The 20,000-nt window shown below is 39.5% G+C and overlaps 1 protein-coding gene across 1 annotated transcript in view; it reads left to right on the top strand.

The window, feature by feature from the left end:
• The window catches only part of eif2ak4 (eukaryotic translation initiation factor 2 alpha kinase 4), a 91,749-nt gene that overhangs the window by 41,960 nt on the left and 29,789 nt on the right, over nt 1-20,000 (top strand). Inside the window, 11 exon segments of the mRNA XM_056476737.1 lie at nt 1-68; nt 192-242; nt 3,967-4,203; nt 7,700-7,775; nt 9,820-9,941; nt 10,104-10,153; nt 12,623-12,791; nt 13,355-13,471; nt 13,969-14,034; nt 17,234-17,407; nt 19,315-19,449. The exon segment at nt 1-68 is cut by the window's left edge and continues 34 nt beyond it. Of these exon segments, the coding sequence (XP_056332712.1) occupies nt 1-68; nt 192-242; nt 3,967-4,203; nt 7,700-7,775; nt 9,820-9,941; nt 10,104-10,153; nt 12,623-12,791; nt 13,355-13,471; nt 13,969-14,034; nt 17,234-17,407; nt 19,315-19,449 (1,265 nt within the window).

The raw sequence follows: 20,000 nt of genomic DNA, 5'->3' as shown, positions 1-20,000 counted from the left end.
TCGAGATGTCCTACAGACCCATGAGCACCGCATCAGAGCGGATATTTGTGCTCAGTCAACTCAGGAAAGTGAGTTTCATCAAACACATCGCACTTGTCACCTGTTTATCATTCATCATCCTATCAGCACACACACATGATAAATATTAGCCATGCACTGAAATGAAAAGTCTCTTTCTGTTCGTCCTGCAGGAGTCGATTAATTTCCCTGAAGATTTCTGCAAGTATGAGAGTGGAACGCAGGTGACGCACAGGGCTTTCGTAATCTTTTATTTGTCAGTTTATCTACAATAACTTTTCAACCTTATAGTAGTGTATTTATAACGGATGCACTGATACCATTTTTCTGGATCCGATACCAAAACTCTGAGTATCGGCCGATACAGATGCGATCCTGATACTGTGCTGTTTTTTTTTTTTATATAATACATAATACAGTGTCTATAATTCTGGTGCTAAACTTAAATAATGTATCTTCTTTAGTAAAAAATAACAGACCTGCAGGCCTACTGTATATGACAGACAACACAATATAACAAAAAACATGATGCTTGCTACAAACTATAGGCTACATTATTTAAGCAGTCGCTATGATATTGATCGGATCTGTTGTGCTCCAGCTTATGTTTCCTTTTTTAATAATAAGATTTCTTTTTTGAAATCTGTAATAGGCTTCCACTATTGACCCTAATCATTGGTTAAATAACCTGCCTTTTAGCAAAGCCTAATATTTTCCTGCAGGTTTGACCAGGGATGGAGTGGGACTCCTTTTCAGCCCTGGAGTTTTAAGCCTTAGACCGGCCCACCTCACGACTAACTATATTAAAATAAGGTCATTTCCAATTCATTTTCTAATGACACGATCACATCTTTCTCAAGGACACAGCTGCTTCAGAACTACACATGTTTTTCATAAATATGAGAACATTAAAGGGGAGCTAAATCTCCAACACTATTCTTTAAAGCATCACAATGTCCTTTCCTGCAATATCTGAATATATATTCTGTGCAAACTTCTTTATAGATATCCAGTCCTTTGTAATGGTGGTCACACAAAAAATAAAATATGTTCACCTACATCAGTAACCCAAACAGTATTACATGTCTTAACAAAAAAAAAAAACTACTCATGTAAGATTCGAACCCTGGTCTGCGGCGTCATAATGCAACGTGCTGACCACTGGACCACAATGGCACTGTTATGTTAGTGCATGTGGAGAAAGAAATTACATTCTTACATCCTTTTGACCACACTTTCTATTGATGGGTTTATCTATTTCTCCCCTTTTTAGATTATTGATCAAGTGATGTCAGATTTATTAATGTAGTGAATCATCTGATTTTCAATGAGCAGGTGTAATATCCATTAATTTAGGGCTTAATTTGTGCCGAACATACCTCATTTTACCAATCCCCCTCCTCAACCGCCCAGTTTCATCCGCGACAACCAGGGGCGTAGCAACAAGGGGGGACGGGGAGATCCGTCCCCCTCACTTTTAGAGACAGACCATTTAGAAACAGGTGATTAATAATTATATGAACATATGATCTCATACAGTCGTCCCCCCCCACTTTTAAAATGTCTGCTACGCCCCTGGCGACAATCAATAACGTTATGTTTGCTCTCGGGGCTGCGAGAAAATAAATAAAAGGAGCGGAGCTGCGGTAAAATAATGAAGAAAAAGAGTGAGGCTGTGGTAAAAGAAATAAATAAATGACAGAAGTGTGACTGCTGAGAGTGCAAGCAGCTAGGGACACCGGTCCTCGCGGCCAAAAAAAGGAACGACCCACGGGGAGTTGTTCTGGTCCTCCCGATTAGCCAATCCAGGCCTGGGTTTGACGCAGATTACTAAACCGTCTGAGGCCAGTTTTACCTAATAAACATTGTCACCTAAACCCGCCGCGAGTGATACGAAGAAACTGAAAGCATGTCTGAACAATAATTATTTGTCTGAAAATTAATCTTTTTGAAACGAATGTCGTTTGGTGTAATTTGTTGGTTATTTTAATGTATTTTGTTGGTCAGTTATCTACAAAATAAACAAGAAGATTTGAGGTGAAGTTCAAAACAAGGTCCGCTTATGCTTCAGTGCAACTGACAAACAGGTCTGCTAAATATGTTAATATAAATAAAATGACAGTGAAATATTCACAGTTTCAGAGTAGCCTCTATTAGGCTTAATTTATTTTCTGTTAATGACAATCCATACTGCGCTCGTCTGTTTCATTTTTATTAATTTAATCAACTACTTTGACCACAATGAGCCAGGCTCATCACTATTAGCAGCACTTAAAGTATTTACATCGGAAGATTAACTCAGTCGGAAGGATGAGAGAACAAACTTATTGTGAGAATAATTTTACTGAGCAGCACATGTCGCGTCTGTGCAGCCGTTTGCGTGAATAAAGCACTTGATGCATCACTGAGACACAGCGAGCAGCTCTCCAGTTCCTGCGGACACTTCCAAAAGAGCAGCACAAAGGGAAGAAATCAGTGTGTTGAGGATCTGTCCAGAGTATTATTGAGCCTTTTCTCATTTAAAGTTTCAGATAGGCCTACTCTGTGTGTGAAGAGCAGGTAATAACCCTCTCTACTCCAGTGTTGCGAAGGCGATCTGCTGATCTAACAGACACAGCGCAACATGATGTGGAAACAGCAATGATCTCCATGTTGCAGGTCAAAATGAAGCCATTTAATGCAAAACTAAATGCATTTCTCCACTGCTTATTTAAACTAACAGGAACAAAAAGTCTTGGAGAGAGTTTTTCGTGTTGTCAGAAATGCGGCACGCAGTTTGAATAGTGAATGAATGGAGAATGATTGACAGGCGGAGGGAAGCGCTGAACTGAACATGAATTGAAGCATGTGAATATTCATCTGTGGTTCACATTAAACTATAGAATGGTTTCAGAGCATTTGGGATATATTAGGCCTACATGACAACTGTCTAGTGCCTTATACCTTCGTGGTTTTTGTTGGCTTATAAATTACAAAGAATTGCACAGGTGCACGATCGAATTTGGATCGGTACCTGCTGGCCGATACCCGATCCAGCAAAAATATGCGATATCGAACCGATATCCGATCCAAGTATCAGGATCGGTGCATCCCTAGTATTTATTTGGCACATTATGCGTATAAGCACAGTTTTAGTGGTTATTTGAGGGACAAAGCACATTAATAATACAGAAATGTACACTGTGCCAGAATTACACAGCATAAATGTTTTTTTTCGTCTTGTTTCTAGTCCAAATATCTAAAGATTCTTAAGTCAAGAAGCATTTTCTAGACAATCAAAGCAAATTTTCTTGTATTCAGAAATAATATGCCAAAATTAAGTGAGTTTGTAATTAAAACAACAACATAATCTGCCAATGGAGGAGGTAAAATGATCAAGTTTTACCTTTGAAATAACATTGTTTTGCATATCACTCCCCGGACATTCTTTTAGTGCATCATTCCCTCATAGAGAAAAGAGCTTGCTCACATTGTTGTTCTTTGCTGTGTCATGATGACAGCACATAATATTAGACTAGATCTTCTTCAAGACACTAGTATTCAGCTTAAAGTGACATTAAATGCTTCACTAGGGTAATTAGGGTAAAGTTAGGGTAATTAGGCAAGTCATTGTATAACAGTGGTTTATTCTGGAGACAATCCAAAACTAATATTGCTGAAGGGGTAATAATATTGAGCTTAAAATGGCTTTAAAACTATTAAAAACTGCTTTTATTCTAGCTGAAATGAAACAAATAAGACTTTCTCCAGAAGAAAAAATATTAGAGGAAATACTGAGAGAAATTCCTGAATCTGTTCAACATCATTTGAGAAATATTTGAAGAAGAAGAAAAAATTCACAGGAGGGCGAATAATTCTGACTGTATTTAAAATGAAGCAGTGGTGTTGTAGTTCATCTCCGTCCTAACATTGTCCATTATTCCTGTGTGTGTGTGTGTGTGTGCGCAGAGGAAGGTGATTGGCTGGCTGCTGAACCATGACCCAGCGCTGCGTCCGACGGCGGTGGAGCTGCTGAAGAGTGATCTGCTCCCGCCGCCGCAGATGGAGGAGTCGGAGCTGCACGAGGTGCTCCAGCACACCATGGCCAACGTCAACGGGAAAGCCTACCGGACCATGGTGAACCAGCTGTTCTCCCAGAACATCTCGCCTGTCACCGACTACACCTACGACACCGACATACACAAGGTGAAGCACTCAGCACTCACTAATGCTGCACCACAATTCACATACTCCTATACCGTTTTGAGGAGTATAAACAATAACAAAGGTCCTGATGTATTTCCTGTTTTACGTTTTTAATTTCCATACATCCTGAGAATCCAAAAAAATCTGCATATTGATTATTATTGTTATGACAGCTGTTTTAATGTCAAGTTATGATTGAGCTGCCTCTTGCTATAGTTATGAAATAGTTTGACAGGAAGCAAGAAGTGTTCATGGACCAGTAACATCACCACATTGATATGGTCTATACTATGTCCTAAAAATGGACTTTATTGTGAAGAAAGAGTACATATTTTTGAGAGTTTCAGAAGAGTGTGCAAGCTTTAGGACAAACTACTTCTTCATTAACAAACTGTTATGTTGCTTAGTTACTGTCACCGTACCTTGCGTTCTTGCTCTCTTCTCCTACCTTGCATTACAGATGATCTCTTTTTACCTGCTTTTATTTGCAGTCACAGGAGCACCGGTCATTTCTGCTAATTCTTTCCACCTGCCTTTTATTCCCTTTTCCCCTATTTATAGCACGTCATTTCCATTCATGTTTGTCAGTATGTTGTCGCTTGTGTGTCTGTGCGAAGCATTCCGTTACTCACCTTGTATTTGTGTCCAGGACTGCCAGTGAGCGAACGTCCCGTTGTTCTGGGTTTTGTCCTTGACGCACCCTCAGCGTTCACCCAACTGGGTTACCTTGGTTGTCTCTGTGGGGAAGCAAGATGGCTGGAGCGAGAAGGTGAGGGAACACTGGGACAAAAAAGATCGACAAGTGTCGGGCTCACCAGAGTAAGCAGCGGGTGGGTTGAGTCGAGGTTCGGCCTGTCATGAAGTGGTCGCTGGAGGATTAGGGAGAGCTGCTGGAGGATTCGAGAGAACAAGCTGCAGCTGATTAAGGCGCTCGGCGAGCGCAGCCAGTTGTTGGGACACCTCCGCAAATGCCTGGTGGGAGGCCGCGATTTCCTCCTGTTGTCGCCCCAGCAAAGCGCCTTGTTGGGCGAGCGCTCTGTGAATATCAGCGTCTTCTGCTAAGTCCATGTTGGTCAGTATGTTTCTGTCACGATCAATGAAGAGGTGAACTCAAATGCAGAAAAACAAAGTCTTTATTTAAGCAGCGGGTCTCAGGAAAAGTAACAAAACCAAGGTAACCCAGTTGGGTGAACGCTGAGGGTGCGTCAAGGACAAAACCCAGAACAACGAGACGCTCGCTCACTGGCAGTCCTGGACACAAATACAAGGCGAGTAACGGAATGCTTCGCACAGACACACAAGCGACAACATACTGACAAACATGAAGGGAAATGACGTGCTATAAATAGGGGGAATAGGGAATAAAAGGCAGGTGGAAATAATTAGCAGAAATGACCGGTGCTCCTGTGACTGCCAATAAAAGCAGGTAAAAAGAGATCATCTGTAATGCAAGGTAGGAGAAGAGAGCAAGAACACAAGGTACGGTGACAGTTACAAGCCTGTCAATCATCTCCACACATCATCCACATTTCTGTCATGTTTAATCACCTACTACAGGGTGTCTGAGGGATCTTAAAAAGTCTTACATTTCAAAAAACATTTTAGGCCTTAATAAGTCTTAATATGAAGGTAAATCAGTAGCAAGACTCGAGAGCTTGCAAATCTAAACTTGTGATAATAATATTTGTATGTGTAGGTTGAAATGTTCACTCACAGCTCTGATGTGAACAGCTGAATCCCTCGATTTGCACTGTTATAAACCCCTGATGTTAGTCTAGGGGATGGTGGGGTTTGACATTTAGGTGTAATTAAAATATATTTATACAAACAGTGAAGAAGTGCAAAAGACAACCAAAGTAATACCAAAGATTGTGACTTTATTTATAATTCCCAAAAGTGAACAAAAACAACGAATTAAATTAAAATAAAGTATATATATATATATTTACTTATTGTTATTATTATTATTATTTTTTGATTAATTATTAATAGTTAATTTGTTTCTATTGCTACATTTTGGTTTAAAAACAATTAGCTTACTATAAATTACTACAGTATTTAATGTGGGAAATCATTAATTAAAAAGTTATTAGAAAATTAAGCAAATGCACACTAAATCACTTGAGTAAAATATTAATATAGTGTTATACATTTATTACATGTAAAATGTATTATTGCCTATATTAACTTGCTATTATTTCCTTCATTATGAATGAATCCATTATATAAATTAAACCTGTCCAATTTAGATCTTTCAGCAAGGCCAGCAAACGAGTATCTGCGATATTGACTCTGTCAGATAATAATGACTGATCATCCGTGATGACTGATAGAAATATGTTCAGTCTATTGTATTGAATGGCGATCGGAAACAACGTTCCCCATTCGCCCGTCTCGATCACAATATTTGTGAAGTAAAGTAAACACTATTGTTTATTGTGTACAATATTAATAACCACATATATCAAAATATATCGATGACGATGTCCAAGAAGACGTTAATAACATTAACATCCGCCGTAACCATATATGGTTTGCTAGATTGTGTGTGCCTAGAACGTGTGTGGTTCTGCGGGCCTGCAGCTGGATATTATTGGAATAATTAAACAGAACCTGTGAATAATGAAAGCAGATATGGGAGAACAGAGCGAGAGAGAGAGGAAACACAAGCAGAGCACAAATATGTAACATGCACACACACACACACAATATCAACACACTTGTGTTTTGAATTCGAAGTTACAGATTAATAGTTGTGTATTTGTAAATCCTCTCTCACAAATACAAAATGATAGACACACGTGTGTGCGGCAAATTTGATTGCAGCTTTGCTGTACAACCACAGGTCGGCACTCACAACCTCCCAGATTTGCCAGTTCGACTACACATCTCTCGCGCTCTGACTTTTGCTACACATCTTCCGCGACCTCTACAGCAGAACTCATTCGTGCACTTGTAAATGCAGAGGCGCGAGCAGCGAGGGGCGGGGCGAGGCTAAAGCTGTTTTATTGGCTGATGCCTGACCAATGAACAATGCCGGCAGCCAGCGGGACTGGGGTGCAAAAGAATATTTTAATTAATATAAATATTACTTAATGAATAATAATGTTTTTAAAATATATAACATTTTTATTATTAATATATTACAAATCTGAACTTGTTTTTAATAAAACAAATATAAATATGCAAATAATAAATACTACTACTACCAGGGCCGTAGCGGACATTTTAAAAGTGCTCTATGAGATTATACGTTCATATCATTATTATTCACCCGTTTCTAAATGGTATGTCTCTAAAAGTGAGGGGGTTAGGGTCCCCCCTGGTTGCTACGCCCCTGACTACTACTAATAATAACATTATACCAAAGCAAATTGTCATGATTAAACTATATAATGTAGTTGTGTGTGCAGATGAGCTCCAGCAGGAGGCGCTGTGTGCGTGTGAGTTATTTCTCCTCATGTTTTCTGACTGATCTGCTTGTGTTTTTCTGCAGGGCAGTTTTCACCTGGCCTCTGCTAAACTGCAGCAGTACGTGTATGAAACCGTCACCAGGATCTTCAGACGACACGGTGAGACGATCAAAGCTTGTGTTTCAGATCAGATTCATGCAGATACAACATTATTCACACTCCTGTCAAATCTTTATTCTTATATTTCCCAAATGCTGTGTATCAGATCATTTTCACAGTCGCCTTTTTAAGCCCAAATCTCAGAGTGAACTCGAATTTACCTGGGTAAAATCCCAAACCAGGGGTCACAAGGCGGAAATCATCAGAGTCTTTTCAACTGCATCTTAAGGGCAAAGTTATCAGCCGTCCTGTACAATATTCAATTATTCTTTTACAAATATTCCCCAAACGATGTTTCTCAGATTCAGGAATTTCTCACAGTTATTCCTCTAATATTTGTTCTTCTGGAGAAAGTCTTAATTGTTTTATTTCAGCTAGAATAAAAGCAGTTTTTAATTGTTTTAAAGCCATTTTAAGCTCAATATTATTAGTAATATTATTTGTTTGTTTGTTTGTGTGTGTGTGTGTGTGTGTGTGTGTGTGTGTGTGTGTGTGTGTGTGTGTGTGTGTGTGTGTGTGTGTGTGTGTGTGTGTGTGTGTGTGTGTGTGTGCATCTGCTTGTATGTATGTGTGTGCATTCTTGGCTGCTTGTGTGTGTGTGTGTATGTATGTGTGTGTGTGTGTGTGTGTGTGTGTGTGTGTGTGTGTGTGTGTATGCATGTGCTTGTGTGCGCATGTGTGTTCATGTGTTCTTGCTTGCTTGTGTGTGTGTGTGTGTTTGTGCATGTCCGTGTGTGTGTTTGTTCACGTGTGCTGTTGTGTGTTTTCATGCATGTGTGCGCGCGTGTTTGTGTGTGCGCGTTTGTGTGCATTCTTGCTTGCGTATATGCGTGTGTGTTTGCATGTGTGTGCGCGCGTGTTTGTGTGTGTGTGTGTCTGTGTCTGTGTGTGTCGTTTTGTGCATGTGTGTATGCATGTGTGTATGTGTGCACACTTGTGTGTTCATGTGTTCTTGCTTGCTTGTGTGTGTGTTTGTGCATATCCGTGTGTGTTTGTTCACGTGTGCTGTTGTGTATTTTCATGCGTGTGTGTGCGCATGTGCTTGTATGTGCACGTTTGTGTGCATTCTTGCTTGCGTATGTGCGTGTGTGTTTGCATGTGTGTGCACGTGTTTGTGTGCATATGTGCTTGTGTGTGTGTGTGTGTGTGTGTGTCTGTGTCTGTGTCTGTGTGTGTGTCGTTTTGTGCATGTGTGTATACATGTGTGTATGTGTGCACACTTGTGTGTTCATGTGTTCTTGCTTGTGTGTGTGTGTGTGTGTGTGTGTGTGTGTGTGTGTGTTTGTGCATGTCCGTGTGTGTGTTTGTTCTCTTGTGCTGTTGTGTGTTTTGCATGTGTGTGCGCATGTGCTTGTGTGTGCACTTGTGTGCATTCTTGCTTGCGTATGTGCGTGTGTTTTTGCATGTGTGTGCGCGTGTTTGTGTGCATATGTGTGTGTGTGTGTGTCGTTTTGTGCATGTGTGTATGCATGTGCTTGTGTGCGCATATATGTATGCATGTGTGTATGTGTGCACACTTGTGTGTGTGTGTGTGCATGTCCATGTGTGTGTTTGTTCACGTGTGCTGTTGTGTGTTTTCATGCATGTGATTGTGTGCGCACTTTTGTGTGCATTCTTGCTTGCGTATGTGCGTGTGTGTTTGCATGTGTGTGCGCGCGCGTGTTTGCATGTGTGTGTATGTGTGCACACTTGTGTGTTCATGTGTTCTTGCTTGCTTGTGTGTGTGTGTTTGTGCATGTCCGTGTGTGTGTTTGTTCACGTGTGCTGTTGTGTGTTTTCATGCATGTGTGTGTGCTTGTGTGTGCGTTTGTGTGTATTCTTACTTGCGTATGTGTGTGTGTGTGTGTTTGCATGTCTGTGCGCGTGTTTATGTGCATGTCTGTGTGTGTGTGTGTGTTTGTGCACGTGTGTGTGCGCATGTATGTATATGTTTGTATGTGTGCATGCATGTTTGTATGTGGGTGCATGTGTTCTTGCTTGTGTGTGTTTGTGTGCGCGTGTATGCGTACGTGTGTGGTTTGTGCGTGTATGTGTGTGTGTGTAGGTGCGGTCCGTCTGCAGACGCCGCTGCTCTTACCCAGGAACAGGCGTCTGTATGAAGGCTGTGAGACGGCGTGTTTCATGGATCACAGTGGCATGCTGGTCTCTCTGCCGTATGACCTCAGGGTGAGACACACACACACACACACACACACACACACACACACACACACACACACACACACACACACACACACACACATAATCAGTCTAAAGAGTAAAACACTAAGAAAAATATGTAAATCACTGATGATTTAAAGCATCTCTCTCTGATCTTCCCCTCATCAGCTGGCGTTTGCTAGATTTGTGGCCAGAAACAACATCTCACATCTCAAAAGGTACGACTCTCTCTCTGTGTGCACATCACTGTCTGATATTAAAGGGCAGCTATGATGAAAATCCTCTTCTGTGCGCTGTTTGGACAGAGCTGTGTGTAGTATAGTGTGTCCACAGTCAAATTGGGCTGATAGTAACACAACAAGTCTCCTTTTTTTAATGTCCTGACGTTAAAATAGGATCCAAATCGCTCCCATTTTGAGGCCGATGTAGGCGTGATGTAGGAGTGTGGTTTCCCCACCCACCGAATTGATTGACAGCCGCGTATTAACATGTCTCCATAGTAACGCGTATAATCAAATCAACAAGACAGGACGTGCGCAAAGCAACCGGGATCTGTTCAGCGCTCTGTGATCATCAATCATCATTAAATGTGATCAAGAATGAGTTTCACAACTTTTTAAAACAGTGCATGTTAATGAATTACAGCGATTTACTTCATCAGCACAGCTGCGTGTCGGTACAATTATAAAAAGACGCTTCAATCCTGGTTTGTGGAAGTTAAATCGGGTTTATTTTGTACATTAACATAACAGATATCCATACAGCAGTGGATATTAACATATATCCTGTCACAAACCATACAAAGTTAAATGTGTGTGTGTGTGTGCGTGTGTGTGACTCATCGTTAGGGCCTGATGGAATCTGTGGACATTTTCTGCTATTTCTGTGCAGAATTTTGTGAAAAATCTGGATATTTTGGGAGTATCATAACTAAAACCTTAAAATATGAACTAAACAGTAAAACCGTTTTAACTTTTATTCAATGTTTACAATGCAAATCCAATTAGATCCACTTTATTTGGTAAACAAAGCAAGTCACTCATAGAATACATCTACTAAAAGACAGAAAATAGGACTTTACAAACTGTATTGTAAATAAATCATATGCATATTTTCATGTTAGTCAATAATATTACTGAAATTAATTTGAAAACTGAATGAATACAAGTTTACACACGTTTACACGAGTAAATAAACAGAATTAATGATGAATAAAAATCTGTGGAATTCTGCATGCACAGATTCAGTGTGGGCCTGCTCATCATCGTTGCAACTCTTCATTCTTGAGACACAAAAGACTTCTCTTAAATCTTGAAAAAGGGGGAAAATAGGTGCCCTCTAAACATTTGGGGCCCTATCATACACCCGGCGCAATGTTGTTTGCTAGTTTCAGCTCGGTGTAAGAGTCGTTTTGATGTTTTGCAGCATGCTGTTTAAATAGCAAATGCATTTGCGCATATGTGCGCCCATAGACGTTCTGATCTAAAAAAGGAGATATGTTAAGGCGCATTGCTGGGGCGTTGCTATTTTGAGGAACTTAAATAGACGATTCAATAGACCAGATCTAAGCAGGTCTAAAGTCCAGTGCAGAGCACTTTAGTTGTGCGCATCGCTTACACATTGCTTAATACAGACAGGATGTACAGCAATACACAAATATCTTTACAAATGAAAAAGAATTAAAGGATTAAAATAATACAAACATTATTATTTTCTAGCCTACATCAATATAAACACCACTGCCTTCATGCCTTCTTCATCTCGGGGGGCTTTTTCAGTTTATTCATAACAATTAGCTTTTGTATAATGTTATTATTATCAGCAGTATTATTGATTATCTGCATATTTATATTAGTTTTATTAAAAACAAGCTCAGATTTGTCCAGCTGTCAGCTTTTAGACCATATGGGGCGCAGCATGTGTATTAGGATATAACTCAGTGTTTTGAACACACTTCATTATTATTCTTCATTTATTCCTCTGCTGGAAATTAGAACTGAATTTAGAAATAGTTTTGACACAAATCTTTGTGCTTAATAAACTAAATTAATTATGTATAGGCTAATAGATATCTGTGTGTACAACACGTTTCCCTATCCACCAGAGTGAAAGTGAAAGTAAATAATGAGGAGGCTCATCTCTCATTCTGGCGCTGTAGATGCTCTGTTTAACTGTTTTCTCTCTAGTGAAGTGTTCAGTTTTTACACTTACAAAGTCCGTCATGTGAATAGCAAATGCGCTATGGTGCGACACAACTGACTCTTAAAGGGAGATGAGACTCTGATTGGTTTATTCTTAAAACACACCTATAACTCATTAAGAGAATAAGCTCAACCCTGTTAGACCATGCACCACGGTGCAAAGAGGATTTTTCCATCCTTAAAATAGTAAAAGTGGATTCTGACACGCCCTTAATGCGTTTGTGCCCTGCGCTTTACACTGTGCGCATGGATCGTCAAAAAAGAGCTCTTAGAGTTCATATGATGTTTTAAATGTCTTCATTGTCTTCTGTTCAGTGAGACTGCATACTATAATAATGTTAATACTGTTGTGATTAAAAATAAGAGCTCACACTGTCATCTGCATTAATATGCACTGATCTGCATGATGTGTTCATGAATGATTCAGCTCATACTGAAGGTAAATTCACTCCTGATACTGTGCTGTGCGTGTGTGCGCATGTGTAGGTACAGCATCGAGCGTGTGTACCGGCCTCGTAAGCTGGACCGTGTTCACCCTCGTGAGCTGCTGGAGTGTGCGTTCGACATCATCATCCCCGTCAGCAGCTCTCTGATGCCGGACGCCGAGGCCATTTACACCATCAGTGAGGTCATCCAGGAGTTCAGCGCGCTGCAGGTACACACACACACACACACACCCCTGGAGAATCACGCACACACACACACACACACACACACACACACACACACACCCCTGGAGAATCTCACACACACACACACGTACACACACGCACACACACACACACACACACACACACGCACACACCCCTGGAGAATCACGCACACACACACACACACACACACACACACACACACCCCTGGAGAATCTCACACACACACACGCACACACACACACACACACACCCCTGGAGAATCTCACACACACACACACACGTACACACACGCACACACACACACACACGCACACACCCCTGGAGAATCACACACACACACACACACACACACACACACACACACACACACACCCCTGGAGAATCTCACACACACACACGCACACACACACACACACACACCCCTGGAGAATCGAGGCTTAACCTATAAAACAATGCAGTGTATCTAGAGTATCTGCTGTGTCTGAGTGTGTGTGTGTGTGTGTGTGTGTGTGTGTGTGTGTGTGCGTGTGTGTGTGTGTGTGTGTGTGCGTGTTTGTGTTTGCAGGACAGAAACTACACCATTCACCTGAACCACACCAGTCTGCTGAAGGCCATCCTGCTGCACAGCGGAGTCCCAGAGGACAAACTCACACACGCTTCCAATATACTGTGTGACGCCATGGTGAGAAACACACACACACACACACATACACACACACACAGAGAGAGAGAGAGAGAGAGAGAGAGACATACACACACAAAGAGAAAGACACACATAAACACAGACCGACACAATTACACTCACTCTCTCTGTTTCTGTCTCTCTCACACACATGCACACAAACTTTCAAACATACACACACACACACACACACACACACACACACACACGTGCAGGGATAAAATGAAAAGACTTCTATGATGATTCTTTACATATGCTTCATTTATTGCGTAATCTTGTTGCTTGAGAATTGGTGTGTGTTTCTGTCTGTATATGTGTGTATGTCTGTTTTTGTGTGTATATGTCTTTCTGTCTGTGTGTTTGTGTCTAGGTGAGTGTCAGTAGTGTGTGTGTGTCTGTTTCAGTGTGTTTGTACTGTCAGTAACGCAGGCTCTTCTGTAACTGGAGTGTATTTGTGTCTCTTCTTCACCTCCACACACACACACACACACACACAGAGTGAGAAACTGACCAAGCGGGAAGTGGAAGCCAAGTTCTGTAACCTGTCCCTGTCCAACAACAGCGTAAGTCACTCACTCGCAGACATGTGTTTTAAAGTGCAACTATTATGCAATAATCACTTTTATGCAAGGTTTAACCCTAGTGTGTGTGTGTGTGTGTGTGTCAGCAGTGTGTGAATCTCTCCAGCAGCATCTAATGCTCAACATGAATGAATTGTGTTTGTTCTAATCAGACTTGATGCAGAAACACTTTGATTGACATTCTCTCTTTGTACGTGTCATCAGAGGGGGAAAGCCCCGCCCACTAGTGCCCATCTCTCCATCTCATTAGCATAAACAGCAGCCCTGAGTGAGAAGCAGCCGTCTGTCCATTAGCCATTAGAGTGTTTGAGCTGCTGAAGATAATGTCAGCATAGACTAAGAGGATTATAGATGTGGAGTTTTAGATGAAGCAGCGTCAGGAGAGACATAGACTGACAGAAGCACACACACACACACACACACTGAAGCACACACACACACACACTGAAGCACACATGCACACCTGACTAGCACTGACAACACACACACTGCTGTTTTACATCTGTCACTATGGTGGCGCACAGGCATCTGTAGCTCCGCCCTCTTCTGAAAAGAGCACAATCTAATTTGCATTTAAAGCGACAGTCACCAAAACACCACAATTAGGATCAAAAAGCATTATTTGGAGCTGAAACTTCACTACACACTCTAGAGACAGCAGAGACACATGTTACAGCTTGTAAAAAGGGGCAGAATAGATCCTATTTAATGCATTTTATTACACAGCTCTTTGTAATACTTGATTCTGATTGGTCAATCAGGACATTTCAATGTATTTTATTCTTAGAAATCAATTAATTAAACTAATAACACAGACTCCTCTGGGTCCTACAATTATCTTGATCATTAGTGAGTATTTCATATACAGTCAATTTAACCAGCAACTTTTCTGGGGTTCGGAAATGACACGGGCGTCTCCCCCAAAAGATAATAAAAGGATGTGCAAGAGGCATCAATGTTGAAAAAAAGATTTCTCAGCATTTATTTACATTGAACATGTGATTGTATATCAGTAAAGTATATAAAGTATCAGCAAAGTTTATATACTCATTGTTTTGTTTGATTTATACATAGTCTAAGTGATTTGTTGTTATTACAATTATGAAAAGAATATATATGTGTATATATATATATGTATGTATATATATATATATATATATGTTTGTATATATATATATATATGTATATATATATATGTATGTATATATATATATGTATGTATATATATATATATATATGTATATATATATATGTATATATATGTATATATATATATATATATATACACATATATATATATATATATATATACATATATATATATATATATATATATATATATATATATATATACATATATATATATATATATATATATATATATATATATATATATATATATATATATATATATATATATATATATATATATATATATATATATATATATATATAAATATACATATAGGGCTTGACAATTACTTTTTTGAGTCACCAGCCACTGTGGCTAGTAGTTTTCCAACATTACTAGCCACTCGCCATTTCCACTAGCCACAATTTTATTGTTGGGAAAATATATTTTATACACATAAACATGACTTTGACGTGCTAAAATGACTTGATTTAGATTTTAGATCTCCACATGCCTCCTCAGTCATTTGACTTTGTGTGTGTCGTGTATGAGCTTGCTCAATAATCATGAGCAGATGGGTCAGGGTTTCATAGTATTACAATTAGTTTTTATTTCACATCATTTTCAGAGCTCAAAATAAAGGATTTACCAGATTTATCTCTGATCACACCATACATTTACATGTAGTCATTTAGCAGACGCTTTTATCCAAAGCGACTTACAAATGAGGACAAAGAAACAATTTACACAACTATAAGAGCTGCAGTGAACAAGTGCTATAGACAAGTTTCAGGTGTGTAAAGTCTAAGTGTTACATAGACTTAACATAAAAATAACATAACACAACACATAACATAAACAATTAATTATTTCTTAGCCACACATTTTAAATGTGTCAAAACAAGCTAAATATAGCTGTATACTACACTTTTTATTTAACAAAACATATGCACAGTAATCTGTCCTGTCTAAATGTCCCAGATGACCAGTTAATGGGGAGTGAATCTCCCATTCAAGCAATGTTATTGTGTAAAAAATGATAATTAAACCATATTAACGCAACAGAAAGCAGGTAAAAACATGCCATGTTGATAATGAAAGGATGATCACACACACAGGGGTAATGTTTGACACACAAATAATCTGTTTAAAGAATGGTCAAAGCGAAAGCAACTGGCGCTGCTTACAATAAGTCAACTCTGGAGCTCTTGAAAGCAGCAGGACTGTGGGTGCACGTTCATAACTTTTTTGTCTAGTCTATTTGAATGAGAACCGATCGCATTAGTTGTGTTTCCAGACACAGTTGCTTCTGGAAAGGAAACGGGAGCGCGTATCACCTCAGTTGTTAGCGCGAGCGATCATCCTCTCATTTGGTATTCACCTGCATTCGCGCGAGCAATAGAAAGCAATTATTAATGTCAGTCGTGTTGCTTCTCAATTCTAAGATCGCCTTTGCATGCATATTGGAACATCCTTATTGACGAACCCTGCTTTTAAGAATTATTATTTTATATTATTATATTATATTATATTATATTATATTATATTATATTATATTATATTATATTATATTATATTATATTATATTATATTATATTATATTATATTATATTATATTATTTTATATTATATTATATTATATTATATTATATTATATTATATTATATTATATTATATTATATTATATTATATTATATTATATTATTTTTGACCAGCTAAAGTGACTTGTGGGAGTGTCTGTCTGTTTGAGTTGAGATCCCGATCTCTTTTAATGATTAATAGTGCAGCTTACACTGAATGCATTAATGCAGGCTAAACAATCAGTGATAGAAAACACTTTTAATAACCAAAGAACGCATTTAGGTGCCATAAAGCAAACTATATCTTGTATGTATTGTTTTTGCCCTCAATATAAGCTGGGGAACCACAAAGTTCTGTAACTTGTATTTATAGTACTGTGAGCTGCTTTTGTTTTTATGAATATTGTTGCTCTGGTGTAGCTGATGTCAGTGTGTGTGTGTGTGTGTGTGTGTGTGTGTGTGTGTTCAGATGCAGACGCTGTATAAGTTCATCGAGCAGAAGGGTGGTCTGCAGGAGCTGCTGCCGCTCATCAACTCTCTGATCAAACAGAAGAGCTCGGCTGTTGCTCAGATGGCCAAACAGGGCCTGAAGGATCTGGAGGAGCTGCTCAGCCTGCTGAAGAAACTGACCCTGAAGCTGCAGGTGATGGATTAAGCCTGATATGTGCTGAGCATCACCAGCTACGTTTCCATCCACTTGTTTTTATGGAATAATCACATAAAAATGCTTAATCATGGTGCTCGCTGGGTCTGAAATTCACTGAAGTATTGTGTTGTAGGTCTTAAATCATTTTAAACAGGTCCTAGTTGTCCTATGTCCATGTAAAGCTAGCCAATCGGTACAACCAGCAATCCATCTGAAACAAAAAATAATGAAAGATTTATTTAATAACTCTATTTACCAATGTGGTTTAATTATCTTCCTAACAAAAACTTTACTTTAAAAGTCTGAATGCATTTATAGCCATATATGTTGAGGACACTGAGCTGGACGGACTGTTTTTCTTTTAATAGTTTTTAAAACATCTTTTAAAACTAAAACATTTGACATTATTATTTACGATATAAGACATAACTAAATTATATATTAGAAATAGCTCTGTATAAGTCTGAAATTTAATTTATAATAGTCTTATGGCCCGTTTCCACTGAGTGGTACGGTACAGTTTGATACGCTTTTATGGCGGTTTCCACTGTCAAAAGGTATCACAAAGTGAACCGTGCCGTACCACTTTTTGGGTACCCCTTCGAAAGGGTACCTGAACGCTAATAATTTACAGAGAAATGTCACTAGCGCATGCACAAGCCAGGAGAATGAAAACAAAAGAAGCGCCATGTTTTAAATACACAGCCGAGACATTACACCGTAATAATTTATATATATAATAATGAGGCATGGTCGACCCGAGCTCAAACAAACCTTGTCGACGTCTTGATGAACAGCCACAAAGCCAAGAAGAAGAGCAGAATGTACCCAATGCCCCGTCGCTGTTTACTAGGCCGTCTAAAGTGCGAGCAGTTTCACTTTCTTGCGATCGCTTGCCACGCGTCTACACTTGAAACGACGAACTTCTGGAGCTGATGGTAATAACATGCGCCTGATTATTGAAGTGCTTTTGACATCTTTTTAGAAACAGACAAACACAAGAGAGACGCAAGACAAAACAAAGGAGCAAATGATTCTTTCAGCAACATAAAAGATGAACAAACTGCCATGTTGAACTATTATCATCAGCATCTGGACTATTATGAACTCAGAATGACGGAATTACTCTCCAACAGAGGCTACATGTGCTGCTGAAGATTACAGACACAGATGAGAGGTTTACACTGACTGTAGGCTATATTTCCTGTTGTTTTTGAACCCAAATAAGGACGAAATGTTTGTTGTGTGTAGTTTATCTGTAATTGGTAACACATCGGAGACTGTAAGGGGCTGTATGTGTTTATATATGTTCATTTATTTGTCTATTTACTTTATATAATTACAGATGTTACAGTAGGCTGTTTCACATCATTGATCTGCAGTTATAATATAATATAACTGTTATAAGTTAGTGATGAACATTTATACACAAGTGTTTATGTGTGTAAAGCATCTGTGTTGTGAGAAGTGCTTCTCGTATGATATGTGAACGACCTGTACAGCTTTACTGTGACATTTCCTCGAGCGAGAATGATGCGACTGAAACTTTCTGTCGGACACCACGCCTACCAGGTACCATTGGTACCCTTTGGGCAGTGGAAACGCAAGCCTGATAAAGGTGACCCGTACTATACTGTACCACTTACCATTACTAACGTCTTAAGTCGCAGCTCATTTGTTAGAGGAGAACAAACACCACAGTGGAGAATCCCAACAGTGCAGCAAACTCCACTTCTCTCAGTGATATCTGTGCAGGAGCAGCAGGAAGTGATGATTGTGTTCTCTTGTGTTTCTCATTGGCTGGAAACTCTGCTTTATTCACTAATGTTTTATGCAGTGTTCAAGTTTTGCACATAAGTAGAACTCTTACACCTATAGTAGTGTTTGTTGTGTGTGTTTTGCAGGTTGTGGTGAATCTGGGTTTGGTCTATAAGGTTCAGCATCACTGCGGCGTCATTTTCCAGTTTGTGGCGTTCATCAGGAGACGGAAACGAACTGTTCCTGATATCCTGGCGGCTGGAGGACGCTACGATCATCTGGTAACATTACACTGTACAATGAAAATACACTCACCGGCCACTTTATTAGGTACACCTTACTAGTACCAGGTTGGACCCCCTTTTTGCCTTCAGAACTGCTTTAATCCTTGGTGGCAGAGATTCAACAAGCTACTGGAAATATTCCTCAGAGATTTTGCTCCATATTAACATGATAGCATCACACAGTTGCTGCAGATTTGTCGGCTGCACATCCATGATGCCAATCTCCCGTTCCACCACATCCCAAAGGTGCTCTATTGGATTGAGCTCTGGTGACTGTGGAGGCCATTTGAGTCCATTGAACTCATTGTCATGTTCAAGAAACCAGTCTGAGATGATTGGGGCTTTATGACATGGTGCGTTATCCTGCTGGAAGTAGCCATCAGAAGATGGAGACACTGTGCTCATAAAAGGATGGACATGGTCAGAACAATACTCAGGTAGGCTGTGGCGTTGACACCATGCTCAATTGGTACTAATGGACCCAAAGTGTGCCAAGAAAATCTCCCCCACACCATTACACCACCAGCCTGAACCGCTGATACAAGGCA

The sequence above is a fragment of the Danio aesculapii genome, chromosome 17, assembly GCF_903798145.1.
Source record: "Danio aesculapii chromosome 17, fDanAes4.1, whole genome shotgun sequence".
Classification (NCBI taxonomy): Eukaryota; Metazoa; Chordata; class Actinopteri; order Cypriniformes; family Danionidae; genus Danio; species Danio aesculapii.
The sequence above is the reverse complement of the archived record's forward strand: the minus strand, read 5'-3'. Positions and strand labels throughout refer to the sequence as shown.